At 40.4% G+C, this 16,942-nt stretch overlaps 5 protein-coding genes across 5 annotated transcripts; 2 read left to right on the top strand and 3 right to left on the bottom strand.

Moving 5' to 3' along the window:
- Positions 1-948: 948 nt before the first annotated feature.
- L201_005458 (uncharacterized protein) lies at positions 949-2,029 on the top strand (the record flags this gene model as incomplete). The annotated part of the gene is made up of 4 exons (XM_066221188.1): positions 949-1,234; positions 1,311-1,585; positions 1,741-1,844; positions 1,927-2,029. The coding sequence occupies 4 exons, from the start codon at positions 949-951 to the stop codon at positions 2,027-2,029; spliced, it is 768 nt and encodes a 255-aa protein (XP_066077285.1).
- Positions 2,030-5,027: 2,998 nt separating this feature from the next.
- On the bottom strand, positions 5,028-6,580 carry L201_005457 (uncharacterized protein; the record flags this gene model as incomplete). The annotated part of the gene is made up of 3 exons (XM_066221187.1): positions 5,028-5,344; positions 5,477-6,013; positions 6,106-6,580. 3 exons carry the CDS (start codon positions 6,578-6,580, stop codon positions 5,028-5,030), a joined length of 1,329 nt encoding a protein of 442 aa, XP_066077284.1.
- Positions 6,581-7,021: 441 nt separating this feature from the next.
- On the bottom strand, positions 7,022-9,422 carry L201_005456 (uncharacterized protein; the record flags this gene model as incomplete). Its single annotated transcript, XM_066221186.1, has 15 exons — positions 7,022-7,059; positions 7,118-7,326; positions 7,391-7,481; positions 7,547-7,606; positions 7,664-7,796; positions 7,862-7,870; positions 7,930-7,953; positions 8,010-8,204; positions 8,269-8,275; positions 8,352-8,437; positions 8,491-8,536; positions 8,603-8,709; positions 8,830-8,956; positions 9,103-9,110; positions 9,315-9,422. 15 exons carry the CDS (start codon positions 9,420-9,422, stop codon positions 7,022-7,024), a joined length of 1,248 nt encoding a protein of 415 aa, XP_066077283.1.
- Positions 9,423-10,278: 856 nt separating this feature from the next.
- Positions 10,279-11,544, bottom strand: L201_005455 (uncharacterized protein; the record flags this gene model as incomplete). The annotated part of the gene is made up of 2 exons (XM_066221185.1): positions 10,279-11,345; positions 11,418-11,544. 2 exons carry the CDS (start codon positions 11,542-11,544, stop codon positions 10,279-10,281), a joined length of 1,194 nt encoding a protein of 397 aa, XP_066077282.1.
- A 1,433-nt stretch (positions 11,545-12,977) lies between these two features.
- L201_005454 (uncharacterized protein) lies at positions 12,978-16,528 on the top strand (the record flags this gene model as incomplete). The annotated part of the gene is made up of 6 exons (XM_066221184.1): positions 12,978-15,017; positions 15,090-15,140; positions 15,206-15,446; positions 15,521-15,599; positions 15,670-16,324; positions 16,427-16,528. The coding sequence occupies 6 exons, from the start codon at positions 12,978-12,980 to the stop codon at positions 16,526-16,528; spliced, it is 3,168 nt and encodes a 1,055-aa protein (XP_066077281.1).
- Positions 16,529-16,942: the final 414 nt, after the last annotated feature.

The following is a 16,942-nucleotide window of genomic DNA, read 5'->3' as shown; positions in this document are numbered from 1 at the left end:
AAGGTGTATGCCGTGGTATAGCTGGAATGACGGAAAAAATTGACGTACGTAGTATCCTAATGAAACGGTACCTTGCTTCTGTTCAAGAACGATATCTATACCAATGATATTGATCAATAACCAGTTCTACTCCTTGCCACTACAACTAATCCGCTTAGTTGTTTGCGATCTTGTCAAAAGAGATGCCAGGGTATGATGATACGAAGGTTGGCCGGCTGACTGTTGCTATCGAGGGTTACTTGTTATACTAATGAAAGGATGTAAGAACCGAACAGAGAATGACAATTTTTGAGTAATGTATAATAATAATAATATTAGACAGGACAATAGAGAAGCACGAGGAGTAGTACTCATACTGCATAGCATCATCAACAACCGCACCCAAACGGTTTCATTATTCATTTATTTGATTCCGTCACGCGTTTTCAGTGTAACCCACTAGTAGTTTATTAGCACATTACCGGTATCCGAACTAACACTTAAAACCAGGGTTTAGCCTGTATCAAATTTTCAGTCTGTGCATCTCTGGCTCATCTTCATGTTTGATTGTACAGTATAAGCTAATTCATTTCATAGTATGAAGGACATCCTGATTTTCCTGCTCATATGGAATCTTACAGGTGAAGAATTCCAACTTATTCCGACTTGATCATGTCACCTAAAGCACCTCAAAAAGCTACAAGGAACTGCTGCAATATTAATAATGTTCACGCCGCCGACCTCATGAATGATGGTTAAATAGTGACAAGTTGACGTAATACAAGGAGTGTGGCGGCGTGAGCCGAATAACAAAATCTCACCGCAGCGAATTAACGGACCGGAAAGGACGGAGACTAATATTACTATCATAACGTAGATGAAGTAATCTTGATAAATATGTATACAGAGTACTCGTAAGTAGTATAGCAGCTTTTTCATGTCAGATCAGCGTACTTTGAAATAGACAACATGTCATCTAAATCACCTGTGGTAATTATCACCGGAGCTTCGCGTGGACTAGGTCTTGCTGTATTGAGGATCTTACTTTCAAAACACAACGCAAGAGTGACTACGTTATCAAGAACTCTTACACCCGAATTACAAAGTGTAGTAGATGAATTTGGTAAAGATAGAGTATTACCTATACAAGGTGATGTAGGTAAATCCGAAGATAATGTTAGAACAGTTGATGAAACTTCAAGAAAATGGGGTGAGATAGATGGATTGATATTGAATGCTGGTACGATAGAACCAAGTAAGAAACCATTTGCATTCTAGCTATAGGCTTTTGCAGGAACTATAGCTTATACCCAATATTTTTCCTATCATAGAGAAACTTGATTCTGTACCAATGGAATCTCTGGTTAATTACGTTCAATTGAATTTGCTTTCAACAATATATCTCGTTCAACCTGCATTACCATATTTAAGAAAATCAAAAGGAAAAGTAGTTTTAGTTTCTTCTGGAGCAAGTACAACAGGATATCAAGGTTGGGGATTATATTCAATGGCTAAAGCTGGTATGAATAGTTTAGCTAGAACTTTAGCTGCTGAAGAAAAAGAAAATGGTGTAGGAGTATTTGCAATTAGACCTGGAATGGTTAATGTGAGTTGGTGATTTGACGGGAATTTATGTTACGAAGATAACCACAACAAGCTGATAACTTATGCACCCAATTCTTCACAAACCTATTTCCAGACTGATGTGAGTATACATTGAAAATTGCTTAAGATGACAAAAAGCTGATATTTGCCTCATAGATGCAAGCTCACCTTAGAACAAACGGTCCAGCAAATATGCATCCGGACGAAATGATAAAATTCACTACAGCTTTTGAGAAAGGTGAACTTCTCGCACCTGAACAGTGAGTCATGCATTCTTCTCCGAGAAAATATATCGACGTTTATCGTGAAATGCCTTTTGTAACTAATTGAATTTTCTGTTAGACCTGGATCAATCATAGCTGGATTAGCAATTGCCGGACTTCAGGAATTGAGCGGAGAATATGTAAATTGGGCAGATGACAGATTACAATCGTTTAGAGAATAGATCAGTAATGCATTTATTGAAGCGACAACCACCGTTCTACCTTGCTCTTTTCCTTGCTATTCAGATTAGATGTTCATCGGTGACAATTAGGTAAGTTGGATGTATACCTGCGTTATTCAGGTCGGCTTCTTTCCTACCCTGCCGTCTTTGTCGTCCCTTCAGCATTACTATCATCTCCGTATTGGCTAAATCTGACATCGACAATTGACTTTCTCCTCAAGCTTTCTTTAACCAATCGTGTGATTGTATCTGAGGTATAAATTCTGGTATTACATTCTCTAGACCCCATAGATTTACATGTAGCTTCTGCGCATCTCTCCGTCTATCCGAATAATCCGTATGAAGGATGAACAACAAGTGTCTTCGTCAATAGACTATTACTCCCTCATAAACGTAGCTCAAACACTTACGGGACATCTCAGCGTAGATCTATATTTCAGAAGTTCATGAGACGTTAAGGGGGAATCACTACCCAAAACATCAAGACCCCCACAAATGAATCGACTGATCACGTTATGTTCTTCCGCTAGGTGACGCTGGATGTCAAATGAAGAGATATCTTTTGATGAAGCTTGTGAAAACGTTAATTGCTCAATAACACCCATATTCGATGAATCAATATGATGCTGGCGAAAAGATAAATCATTTACGCTAGAAAAAGGATTCAGTTCATCGACATGGCATTCGTATGATACTCAGCATCAATGCTTAGGCGTAACTACAAGAAGCCCATTGAGGGGTTATTATTAAACGGATGAATATATATATAGTGAGGTTCCATCCTCCCTTCATGATTTCAAAGGAAGAACGATCAGACGTTCATCGGCTCCTTGAAACCACCCCAATACAGTACATACTTGACTGCAAAGGATGACTGAGAAGCTGGAAAGAAAACCTATTCATAACATGTACGAGTATGTACGCGGTATGCTGTATGCTGTATCATCCTGCTCCAAACCACGATTCCTTATCAGAAATGCGCTAAGTACTCCATCTTTACATCTGAAAAATTGTATGATATCCTTCAGTACAAAAAGAGTGTATGATTCCTGAATGTCTATATGGATCCTTTTGAGAGTTTGCAGTAAAAGCAACGGAGGAACCCTTAGCTGTCGAATTGTTCGCGGCGGATTCCTCATCATACGAGCAACTATAAACTGTTATAGGTCCAACATCATAACCAAAGGCGGTGTTTATTTCTGAGCCCAAAAATTGAGGCACATCATGTCCTCTTTGGTATTGTCTCTCTGACTCGTTTGTGTGAGTGCCTTCAGGACATCCGAATTTCTAAGAAAGCAGCCAGACAGATTGTTAGCTCTCTGCCCGGAGCGTTAAACTCCCTCATGCTGTTTCAACATGAGCCTGTAACGAGTGAACTCGAGAAGAAATGGATGGAGCAGCATTGACAAGTTGTTTGGTACTTACAGGACAGGGAATTTTATTGAGCTCCTCATCCAAGTTGGTATTTGTGCTTTTCCAATCTTCAGGGGCATTGGCTACAACCGTAATGGATCGACATGGATTATGAATGACAATACTAGTTCTACTACTGTCATCTTTCAAAACCTTGCTACTCTTGACATGACTTGTGATAGACCCCCAATCAGAATCACTGAACTAACATAAGAAGGTCTTACCATCCTTACCGTATTGAGATGTTGATGAGATTTCTTCCATGTTGTGATGATGTAATTCGGAAAAACAAGTTACTGCTGAATATGAAGTTTGGAGAAATGATTGAGGAAATTATGAATGGGTTGAGAGATATTTTTGAAAAAAGTCGAATCGATAGGTTCCTTTTAAGAGGTATTTATATCCAGCTCGTGTATAGTAGAAGCTTCAAACCGCAACCTGCGTATGCATATCGTGCTGATGATTTTGCAATTTGGCGATGATAATGAATGACGTATATTTGCACGTCCCAATAAAAGGATCTTCATCTTCCTTATTTTGATCGCCCAGACAAACGACTTCTACTGTTTGATATTTCCATTGATTATACACAGTATCATATTGTACAAAGGTTAGATATACAGTCTCAACTGTCTGAAGGGATCAAACATTGAATATACGTTACTGTATACTACATTGACAATGAACGAGTTAGCGTCTATCATGACAACTAGAACGACAAGGTTTGTATCTAAATTTCACGAGCTGCAGTATCCTTATTAGTTGTCAGATCAGTGGCCTAGCGTGTGAAGGGATATAACATCGAAGCGCGATGAAAGGATATCTCCTTTGATTGCGTAACATACTAGGACGGACAAAATGTTTCATATCGGTTGTAACCATCGCTCAAATTTGTCCAAGCAATGGAAGAAACAAAAGACTGTACTCGCAATGTGTCACCCCAATATCATACTATCAAATATATCCTTTGAAGCAGCAGAAAAACGCATTTGTAGGTACGTCATACATGGAGGAAGCATCCGATCTCGAAAACACTCACTGGATATTCGAAATATTCTTCTCGTGTCGGCAGTATCTCTCATATCTCCTTTACGTCGGATATCCGTACTTTTTCTGATTTGTTTCAATCCCTTCTCGCCGGATATGTTTTACTGACTTGATACGCGTTATAAGCTACACTATCATCTACGGCCATAGAAGGTAGAAAACGCCGCCTCTCGTTCGCTCGGCGAAGCATAAGCTACCTGTCGCTCGGTCTGTACCAAGGTGGGCGACCACTTGGGAATCCCGGGTGCTGTAGTTTTTGCTAAACTGACGGACGCTGGAAGTTTTGAGGGACCGAGAAAGGTGGAACCAATTGAAGAAGGTGTCCGATTTGATATGGGGCTGACGATATTCTAAGTAACTCATATGTTGCTCAATGGCATAGTTGACACAAGAAATTGAATTGTCGTTATTCATATAACTTATCATTGCGTTTTTAGTGTTACAACAACAACCCAAATTTTTAGCTACACAAAATGAGCATTGATTCTAAGTGGCACAATTAAGATGGTTTTCAAGGTCAACGATGAGTTCATTGCAATCATCCAGGACCTTCACCTCCGACCCAATTAGCGAACCATTTAACTATAGATTCAACTTTTCTAACTCCAGCTTCACTTCTACCTAACCTCAAATCTGGTCTTAAGATCTTATCTTCAAGTACGATTTCCCCTCTATCTTTAACTTTTCCTTCTTCAACCCCTCCAATAGGTTTTGGTGGTCGGTATATATAATCGGTTCGTGAAACGGATTCATATCTAGGTAAAGTACGATACAATATAGTTATTTTTGGTGAATGATTAGGTGATAATGATAATTGTGATGGTTCCTTGACAGTTGCGGTCTTTAATTCAACATCTATTAAGTTTCCGACATGAAAGATTAGTATCGATTGCATGAATTTTGAAACGATAAAGATGTCTTTCAATCGAAAAGTACACAGTGGGGCAAGGAACAGAGAAGAGAGAAGATATATGCGTAAGAACTCACTTTCTAGTAAAACCACATCGCCTCTTCTGACTTTTTCACCCCAGATCTGTGCACAATCATCCCATAACCTGACCGTACATGTCAATTCTTCTTGTTGAGGTAAAGGCTGAGCAGTTACTGTCCATTTACCAATAAATAAGGTACCTTCTCTACCATTTGATTTTTCTTCCTTTCTTTGTCTTTGAATTACGCTTTCAGTAGATAATATACATATAATTATCGAGTGATAAATATTGTTGTTAGGGATTAATAATTGTTTTGATCTAGTTCTCGCTATTGATGTTGACGTTGGAATAGATTTAGCCCCAGGGTTGATGTTGGACGATGAGAATAGAGTCGACAACGAAGTCAACTTATGTAAAGGTATTGACCATCTAGGTAAATTATATACCGATGTGTTACCTGGATTACTGAGTAATTGCGAAGGAAATGATGAGGTTGTAGTTGATAATGAATCGAATGATTCTCCCTGTGATTGTCCACTACCAATATCAGGTGCAGATGGGTATATCTGAGGTAGCGTGTTGAGAAGCGATACTAGATGACAAACAATCAGCATGTCTTACAGCCTATCATATGTCTGAATAGATCGCACGATGATCAGATACATTCAGAGTTGGTTGACTTACCGGATTGACGAGTGACTCTTCTGGACCCTCTTCTACTTTGCTCGAGATCTTTCGCAACTACTCCAGAGATATGCTCTCTCGAAATATCATTATCCAGCTGTATAACCTCGGGAAGATTTTTATCAGCATTGGGAGCGTGGATCGCTTTCTGATGTACGAAGTGATTTACACGCTTCTCTTCATGTTGAGCATAACTATTGTCATCAGCTACTTCTTTTCCATCACTCCTCTCGGCTCGTTTACCAAGAACAGTGCTCCTTTCCAAGCTTTCCAAACCACCTTGACTAAATTCGGTCCATGTTGTCAACTTCTCTCCGAGCCTGTTCCTGAGCGATAAGGATTGTGAGTGAAGTTGAGAATGCTCATCTGCTGATGATCTTAAATTGTGGAAGCGTAGTTCGAGGGTCGTATCATTTGCTGTGATGGGAAATGGACGAAGAGTTGGCGGTGGCAGAAACACCTGGAAAGAACTCATAGCCCTTTCATGATAATCACAACAACGGTATTCGCGGTGTGCGGATGATAAGATACAGACAAAAGTTACAAGTCAAAAGAAAGATATTGATCGTAACCGGCTCGCACTTTGGCTGTGCAGCTGAACGAACGAACTTCATTTCTGCAGATGAAGCAATTTGGCGGCGTGTACCGACATCCCCGGTGCAGGCCGTAATACAATAATAGTAGTGCAATTAACAGAAAGTGCAAGCTGTCAGTCTGCCAAAAACGGTGTACCTTGTAATTCACATGACATAACATTCTTTTGACGAAAGAATCGTTAATATAAGTAGCTGACTGTATTCAGAGACTATGAAAGACTCAACAAGGGACAAAAGGAGCGAGACAGAGTGCCCATAATACCTAATCATATTTTCACTTTATTCCGTTTTTGGTGGCGTGAAACACATTGGACAGGGACTTATTGGCCAGACATACCGCCTTTCAAGTTGTCGTACTCTATGAAAAGGATGCGAATCAGCAAGAAGGTAACTGCGGATACAATGTGAGTACTCACTAGAGTTGGGGTATTTGAGCTCGTCTTGTCTCTTTTCTAAATTACCGATTTTTCCTTTAACAATCTTGACAAGACTGTCAGCATTATTATGGGCTTTGTCACCAGCAAGTTCCCAGAACATGGCACCACCGAGGTTGTGCTTTTCGATATATTCGGTTTTCTCTTTGGCGATTTGAGGAGTATCGTAACTGATCAACTCTTTCTTTTGACTACACGGTAGCTTCAGCAGACGGACCCTTCATGCATGATAACAAGAAACTTGGCTGAACTTACGCATCATAACAGTAAGAAGCTCCGAGATGGGTGTCGTTGTGTACTTTGGCGTCATGGGGAGGTAAAGACATGTATGGAATAGTTTTTGAACCTGGATGATGGTTCTCACAATCAGTATGATCTCGCTCGCTCCAGGATCTCGAGATAGGTACATACCGTTGAAAGGTTTACCCATACCATGGGTGTGTTCGAAGGTTCGACCATATAAGGGCATACCTTTCGAACCTATTCAGTAACAGACCAACAACTGGTAGGTGATACACCAGTACTTACCAATGACTAATTTTGAAGAATTTACACCATGATTTTGGTAGAATTTCACAGCTTTGTCGACTGAAAGATCTTGAGATCCAGTTCCGAAGAGATTAGCTTGATGATCGGTGACTTTACTCCAAGAGCCAGCAAACTGAAGTCAACGAAACCAGGCTTAGTGAATTTTAAGCGGAATAGACCAGATGTGGTGCGACTTACATCATATGCCTAATAACGTAGAGGTCAGTCAGCTGTTGCGATTCTTGGGAAGACTTGAAGACGCTTACCATCAAATTCCAGAAGTCCAAGTTCTAGCAAAGAAGGATGGATCAGTCAACGAGTAAGCTAAAGGAAAAGAACAACTTACATGATCCATATCTTTGATTTTGTTTTGCATGATCTTCATCTTGTCTTCACCGCAAGGAGCGGCTATAGATAAGAGATATTGACCTTTGGGTTGATGTACTCTTCTGGCAAGTTCATCGAGATCGAGACGGAGTGCATGGATGAGCTGAGCGTAATATCCGGCTTGTTGTTCGTTCTTAGGGAACTCGAAATCGATCTGGAATTGTCCCAGCATGTCAATACATGCAACATATAATCGTAACTCTGATACAGGAACTTACATCAAGTCTATTAGGCGGATGGATGCATAGCGTCAGCTTATGTCTCGCGTCCCACATATATAGTAAGGTGAAAAAATACTTACCCATCAAGTCCAAGATCTTCAACGAGCTTGACCGCAGTTTGGACGAAGGAGTTTCTCCAATGAATGAACTCGATATTTTCGAAAGCCTATGGGAAGATTAGTTAAACATACCAGATTCCGTGTAAACTCTGGTACCTACAGTAGAGAAAGTGGCTCCACCGATTGATAGCATGACTTTAAGGTTTCTACAGAAAAGCATATCAGCGGATTGAGGCAACGAATAGAAGCTGTTGTAACTTGATTGTACTTACCGGTTATGTTTTTTCATCAAGTATAAAGCACCTAAGCAACCGAAAAGGTTGTGACCTGCTTGTTCAGGGTTTACCTCTTCATCTGATGAGTGAGGTTTGAAGTGAACCTGATGTATTCATGATTGATTAGTTTAAAAATTAGCGATGTACATAGAGAAAAACGGAGTAGGGTCATAAGAGTGATTGCACATCCTTAAGATTCATCAAAAAGGATCAAGTATACTCACTTCTGTATCAGTATGAGGGTCACTTAAGGTGACTTCACCGGTCTCCTTATTGACTTTGGCGAAAGCATAATTGAGATGAGTGAGCTCATCAACAGGGATCATAGAAGGAGGGAAGTGTGAGGTTTCCCTTTCGTGAGTTAGAGAGTCACGTCAGCTGTCAGTCGTGAGCAAGTGAGGGCGAAGAGGAAGGGGAACAAAAGGATAGGAAGGGAAGGGAAGAGGGCCTTTGGTTATATGGTATGGGGAGAGGAGACGGGTCATAGTCACACTCACCAGTTGGTCTACCAGCATACGTGACAATGTTGATGACATTAGCTTATAGCTCTTGTACAAAGGGTGAGTGAGTACTGGAAGAGGGAGTAGGGAAGTGGGAAGAATGAGATGCGCTTTGGAGCTGGAGAAGGAAGAGGACAAGGAAGAGGAGAAGGAGAGAAAGGGAAGGACACTGGATGAAGAGGAGACAGTACATGAATGAGTTTACTCACGAAATAACCAATCATTCTTTTACCACCAGCATGAATAGAAGGAGTATTTTCAGATAAAGTACCCGAGAGGCTAGAGAGCATACCTCCTACAATAGGTAATTGATCCATATTCAATAAAGTAGAATCAAATCAATAAAATAAAGACTTGAAGAAGAAAGTTGTATTAGGGAATATCTAAAGATATATGATTCCTTTGTGAAGAAAAGGAGCAAGATGAAGAAAGAAAGAGAAATGAAAAAAGATAGAATTCGAAAAATAGAGGGTTTATATACCTTTTCAAAGTTCATGGAAGAGTACCAAAATTGCATTTCTCAACTTACTTTTTCATTTTGACATTCAGTACCGTCATCTTGAGTCAACTTTTCACTGATTTTGATCTAATGATTTGGGGTTCGACCTCGAAAAAATTTGAAGATGTCTTGGATATATGATGGTGGATGTACGACAATTAGCTATTCTCAGCGCACGGACCTCTATAAAGGATGATTTCTTGACTGATCAGCTGGTTGTCATATCTGAAAGGTCTTGGTCTCGTCGATCATCCCTACCTTTGATGTTCTCACGGTTTCAGATTCAGATCAATCTTTCTTAATCGAAAGTAAATTACCGACAAAAGGATGCCAATTCGAGGGGAGCGGAGTACGATCAACTCGAGCAATTTCACTGGGTTGGTAAGCAGCTGTATCCTGGGACTGAAAAAAGGGACATCAGTTAGGCCATTGAAGCCGGATCGGGTCAGCTGATATACTGAAATATGACATATGTCATTTCATAACAAGTAAACCCTTTAAATGACCTGCATGAAAACATGTTAGCTGCACAGCAGCCTTTTGTGTAACCCCTATGAAAGAGCGATCAATAATTGTTCTACAATCGAATAAGATGAAACATCTTTTCGAAGATCAACCTAAAATATTCCCATTCCTTCTTCTTGTTTCATCTTTCTAGAGTATCTATTTCCGGCTTATATGTTATGAGTAGCTGGTAAAGCAGCTACTCTACCGGTTCCTCTTCTTCTTTGATGAGAGATATGTTCAGCTTTGCTAGCAGCTACACGACCTGTACTTGATCTTGGTCTTCTAATTAATCGTTGATGGTTTCTTCTACTAATTTCGTCAATCGTTCCATTAGATGATCTCTTTCTTGATCGTTTGCATGTTTTTCCTTTACCTGAAGAAGCGGTAGAAGTGGTAGCGGCTTGAGCAGAAGTTGAAGCTGAAGAAGGATTGGCAGCATCGTTGACTCCAGTGAGAGATGCACCTGTTGGACTAACTGATAACGAATATTCTACATCGGTAGGTTGAGCGACGGAAGCTGAGGTGATCGAAGATTTACTATTGTCGTTGTAGGCAGATGTCGTCGGAGCCGAAGCTGAAGTAGCTGAAGAAGCGGCAGCAGCACTTGAAGCAGCTTTTGAAGTAGTAGAAGCGGTTGACGGCTGAGAAGAACCAGATGTGTTTTCGGTGGCACCTGGACCTACACAATTTGAGCCTGTGAAACCAGCCGGAGTAGTAGGTTTAGTTGAAGCGTAACTTCCACCATAATGAACGTTTTTACCGGGGTATGGGAAAACTACATCAATATTTTCGATAGTAGCACATTGGTTGACACCAGCGTTGGCGACGAAAGGTGTAGGGTAATCGATATCGTTGAAACCGGATCCACCATCTGTAATCGTTACTGATGCGCAATTGTGGTACATTTCTCTATTACCTAATCTGTTAAACCAACCCCAAGCGAAAAGAGCTTCTCCTGATGGTGCATCTTTAGGTATAGTTATTGTACTTGTCATTCCGTCAACTAAACATCCACCAACTACTGAATAAATGACATTCCATGTTGCTCCATCATCATATGACATTGAGATTTGACATGATCCACCAGCATGTATAGCTGTACCTGCAATGGTATAGTTCATAGTTTGACCAGCTGAATATGTGGCGACGGATCCCATACCGGATGAAGGGTTGTTGATGAACCCCTTACAAGGATATGTACCATCACTAACCAATGGACTTGTCATAGAGTAATCTGATTTACAGCAACCACGTCAGCTCAGACGCTAAAGTTATGTTAAGGAAGATAAGGAGGTATGTGACATACCTTTGATAGCTTCTGGTGTAGCAGGATTGAGAGGACTATGTAAAGGGTATGGCCAAGCGAGTTGAGCATGAGCGAGAGCACCACTTGCTGCAAGCAAAGAAGTGAAGATAGCAGATTTGATTGACATATCGAATGTTGATCTTTTCTCTTGAAGTCGAATGAATATATGTGTTTGGGTTTAATGATTATAATCCACTATAGGCTCAACCTATAATTTCCCTGATAAAATGGGTCGAAATTAGGAAGTTGATGAAAAATGACGACTAATTAAATGAAGGTGAATAGCTCTTTATATACTATTCCAATTTAAGAGGAAAATCAGCTTGTGCTCTTGGAACAGGCTTCATCCAACACGGGAAGGTGGTATCTAGGAGAACAATCATTCTCTTCAAACAGTAAATAAGGGCGGAAGGTGAAAATGGTGCTCACTTAGCGCACTGCACTGTATATCTGACTGAGCCGAAATATGGTTGTTAGGTTGTCGTCTTGATCGAAAGAACGAAGTAGAAGATTGAAATGGAAGCGAAAAGATGAAGGAGAAAAGGAAGATAGATTGCTGAAATATATATAACCTAGATTGAAGGCTAGAATAAGGTAAAAGAAAAAGAAGAACAAAAAAGAATAAGTTGAAATGTAAGAAATGCATAATTCAATGTTGTCAAAGAAACAGAAAATGATCTGTGTATGCTGTGCGTGCATGTATTGTGCATTTGTGCGAACAATTATACGCCAAAAGATTTATTGATGATGCTTTATGTGCCAAGCTACCAAAAGTGATCAATAAATGTTTATTGTCAGTTGAACCGCGAAAACTGCGTGTTGGGAGAAGTTAAGGAGTGAAAAGAAGGAATGTGCCTGAAACAATAAGCCTTTTATCCTCACTGTTCCAACTTTAATCCCTGAATTCCAAATATAAATAAACCAAAAAGAAAAAAGTTATACGCGTCGCAAAAGCAACCGGAGTCACTGCTTGATTAAGGATCTTACAGCTAAATTTGTTCGAGATCATTTGATGTACTTTGTCAGTGATGGTGCAGCAAACGAATATATGCAGAAAGACTGTTCAGACCAACCACTCATGTATACCAAGTCAACTAGCAACAGAACAATGGTGATCATCTATAAATCCGAAACGACATGAAAAAGCGAACAATGCGACGTTGACGACAAGAATTGTTTCTTCCTCGTTGATCCGTGTCTGGAGATCAGTTTGAATAACACAATAGAATACACTAGACTTCCTTTAGCTGTATTGTACTAATCGAAAGCCCTCCTTTTGTCCTAGTAGGTCCTTCCAGTATGTATACAGTAAATATCCTGCGCTAGAAGCATGTTGAGTTTATGACGAAATAAATTTGACAGGATGATTTTGGGTCTGCTAAGTTACGTAACCTCCTTTGACCGGACGGAAAGCGGGTATATGCTAATCTCCGTGTACGACATCCACTTTCGTGTTGACAATAATAAATGCATGACCTCTTCTGACATTAATCTTATCTTATCGAAAGGAAATTTGATTGAAGGATCTACAATAAAGGTGTAGAAAGCTATCATTGTACTATGGGGAGACACCTGGATGTCAGCAACCAGTATGACTCAGGTCGCGAATCTTCAGTAGATCCATTAGATGTAATATCACCTCCTCAAAGATCAATTCCTTTACCTTCGTCTTCGACTTTTCCTCGACCATCATCTTCTTCAGCTTCCTCTTCATCAACGTCCAAAGCTAAGGTACCTAAAGGAAGATTGGACTCTGTATCAATACCAAGCTCTAAATCAAGACCTAGAGGTAGAGGCAGAACAATCACTTCTGCTTCAAGATCAGCTTCAAGATCAACTTCACCAACCAAAAGAGGTAGTAGTAGTGCTAGCAGCAATAGAGGTACAGGTAGACCCAGAGGAAGACCAAGAGGTTCAAAGTCTAGATCTCCAGAAAAGAGGATACGAAGTACCATCACAGATTCTCAGCCTGACAATGGACCTGTCCCACCTAATGTCCAAGGAGAGATAGAAGAGCAAAATACTTTAGATTTGGCTAGAAACGATGTGATAGTCGAAAAAAAATATGAGGAAATAGTACTATCATCGGAATCTGACGAAGAGGAGTCAACATCTAATCATAATGAAGACAATCAGCAGCAACTCATTGATCCAGATATTAGTGTAACTTTTGAACAGCAAAAAGCTGAACTGGAAACTCAATCACCTATGGAAATAGAGACAAGTGAAAATGTCGTGTTAGGGGATAAATCAGCGAAGACGGATCAAGTTATCGTTGAAGAAGCATCAGAGTCTCACCACGAAGTGGAAGATATCAATCCGTTACGCATAGTAGAAGAAGCTATTATATCAGAGGAAACCCAAGAAGCGGTGAAGGACAGGGAGGAACCGGTAGAGTCACTTGAACCTGATCATGTTGTGAACAGTGATCTTGTGAACCATGAAGAGAAGACTGAAGATCGAATCGCAAATGATGATTCGAACAACGACCAGCCCATATCACCCCAAAGTCAGAGTCCGTCGTTGTCAAATCAGGAAAAGCACCATTTAACTGATCAAACGGGAGTTGCTTCACCAAATACCATATACCCTATAGCATCACCTCCCATTCCTCCTACTGACACTTCAAACATCTTACCACCAGCTTCTATTGGTCCGATACATGCTGCCGAAACACCTTTCGATAATTCCTCTACAAGTGAATCTTTAGCTGAACAGAGTATTGGAAATGAGAAAGAACCTAAAGATCTGATAAAGGAGGACATCACCACGGAACAAATAGAAGAACTCGATCCTGCCACAACTCAACTACCTATAGACAAAAACCCACTTTCCGTGAAGGGAGAAGCAGCAATGTCTCAGAAAGAAGAAGATCTACAGCTCGATCAATCTGCAACAGAAGAAACTCTCATCGAAGGCAAGCAGTCACCAGAGAATGCTCCGATAGTAAAGGTGGTCGAAATTCAAACGCCAGAAAATACTATAACGGAGAATCAACAGCCGTTTATGAGTGCCCTTAGAGTGAATGAGGGCGAAGGTCAAGCACAAGAAGATGGACTTCAAATGCAGTACACGGAAGTCAAGGAAGGTGCCGATAAACCCAATGATGAAATTATGCTAGAGGAAGACAAACAGAATACTGATGTACAAGCTAAGACTGCCTCTGTGGAAGCAGAAGCGGAGGTGCACGTGGAAGAGGATAAGAAGGACGTCGACGGAGTACAAGAAGTGATTAGTAGCGAGTCTGTAGAATTCGCTGCTATAGAGCAAGAGATGGTTAATTCCGTCGGAGACGAAGAAGGAGAAATGGAAATAGATGGTATAGCTGAAGTGGACCAAGCTGATGAAGAGATACAAGTTGAAGAGCCTAAAGAGAAAAGCAAGGAGACTCCTACTGCACCTTCTTCTCCTACTCGACTGATTGCTCTTTCTCCACCGTCTACAACTGCTACGCCTAAACCTCTAAAGAAGAATTCAACAGCAACCGGGAAAAAGCGTGGACCTGTGCCAGGTAGTAAGAAATCCTCTACGCCCGTCTCATCCGGATCTGGAACAGCTATCGTGAAGAAAAGCGTAGGTAGGCCAAAGGGGAAAACAAAGGTTCGTAAATGACTTCTGCAAGAACATAGTCGTACCTATGGTCGGTCACTAACAAAATGAGTACGCACATAGGTCGAAGAGTTGAAAGCTGTATCTAAGCCCCTCTCAACCATAAGCTCTTCGGTAAGCTCTGCTTGAACTTGAAATTATCATATAATTCATTTGTCCTGTCTGACATAAACTTTTAGGATGATTCACCTATACCTACAACACCAACAAGGTCTTTATCAATGATGAATTCACCCAATCCGTCACCTGATAAAAACGCTATCTACTGTGTATGTCGTAAGCCTTACGAAGATGAAGATGATGATATAACAATGGTGGGATGTGAAAGTTGTGATAATTGGTTCCACCCAAAATGTATCGGTTTGACCGATGATATGGTCGAAGCTGTAGATGCCTATATTTGTAAGACCTGTGAAAGGAGTGAGTCGTTGTTGTACATCACCGAAAGCGCTCTAGATTTCACCGACATAACTTATTCAACTGTTTTGTTTTAGCTACACACCAAAAGACCGTCTGGAAACAACTCTGTAAGAGGGAAGGATGTAAAAAAGCTCTTGGTGGATCATCATCTAAGTGAGCCAAACCGTTAGACCCCATGATCGTATAGTGTACAATATGCTAATGTGATTACCGTCTTTGATAGATTCTGTTCATCTTCATGCGCATACCAACACTCGCAGGCCTTACTTGCGGCACTGAGCAACAAGAATACCCTCAAACAATTAGCTAAAACTTTTATTTCATACCCTAAACCCGAACTAAGTATTCAAGTTGAACAACATGGTGATGATACAAAGACCAGGTGCAAGTCTTCCAGGATAACGACGACGAACAATGCGTCTGAACAGTTGGCTGACTTGCAAAAACAATTGGAAAAAGTTGAAGAATTAATGAAATTAGTTATGAAAAGACAAGAAATCCTACGTTTGACCATTGACAAGTCTGAAAATTTACCTCTAGTGATAAATATCGTTGAAGAAGAAGAAGAGCTCGCCGAACGTAAAAAAGGAAAGAAAAAGAAATATAGTTCAGGAGTGAATGGAGGAAATAAAGAAGATAAACCTTGTGGATGGAATCAGAAATTGATTTTAGATGATCATGATATAATGAATCTTCCTGATTCAGAGCAAGATCAAACTTCCAAAACAGATGGCAACAATGATGATGCTAGCAATTGTCTGGGAACTGAGACTGATACAGATTCTGGAATTTGTTTAAGAGGTAGAAGGAAATGTGATAGACATCAAGGGTGGCAGAAGACTATCGCTGTACAGTTAGAAGTGGAATTAACAAATTTAGTGAGTCAGTCATTGTTCGCTACCGTAAAACAGGGCCAACAAAGCTTTCTACTGATGATAAGTCTCTGTAACTTTCTCGACTGACAATTTGATCTGCTATAGGAACTCGCACAGAAGAACCTGAATGTGTACATCGATAGTCTCAAAACTTCCTCCGAGGAGCGATCACTTACTGAGCAAATCAGGTTGGTACATCTTTGCTGAATAACGTAGCGGTCTGCTGATTCGAGATTGTTACTCTTACAGAAACGGCTTCCTAGAGCGGAAGGGTCTACTTGTGTAATTTATCCACATCATTACCTATCACTGCTTTCGCATATTGACCACATAATCTTGTTGTATGCTTCATCAAGTACCAATGTATGCATGTGACTTCACTTTGTCTTGCTATTTCACTCACTCGGCCCGATTGGTGACATACCATCACGCATCATATTTAGCGAGGAATGCGGAGTAAGCCGAAAACATCATAGAATGTGTAAAATGACGTCAAATTCCAAAGTCCGCTAAAAAGAAGAGATAACATCATAATACCCGCAAGCTACATCATCCAGGACAAAAGAGGTGTTCAAGTCAAAGTCATCGATATACTGTACAATAGTGATCACGAAAGAGATC

This window comes from Kwoniella dendrophila, chromosome 7 (assembly GCF_036810415.1).
Source record: "Kwoniella dendrophila CBS 6074 chromosome 7, complete sequence".
Taxonomy (NCBI): Eukaryota; Fungi; Basidiomycota; class Tremellomycetes; order Tremellales; family Cryptococcaceae; genus Kwoniella; species Kwoniella dendrophila.
Note: the sequence above shows the minus strand (reverse complement) of the source record. Positions and strands in the feature narration are given on the sequence as shown.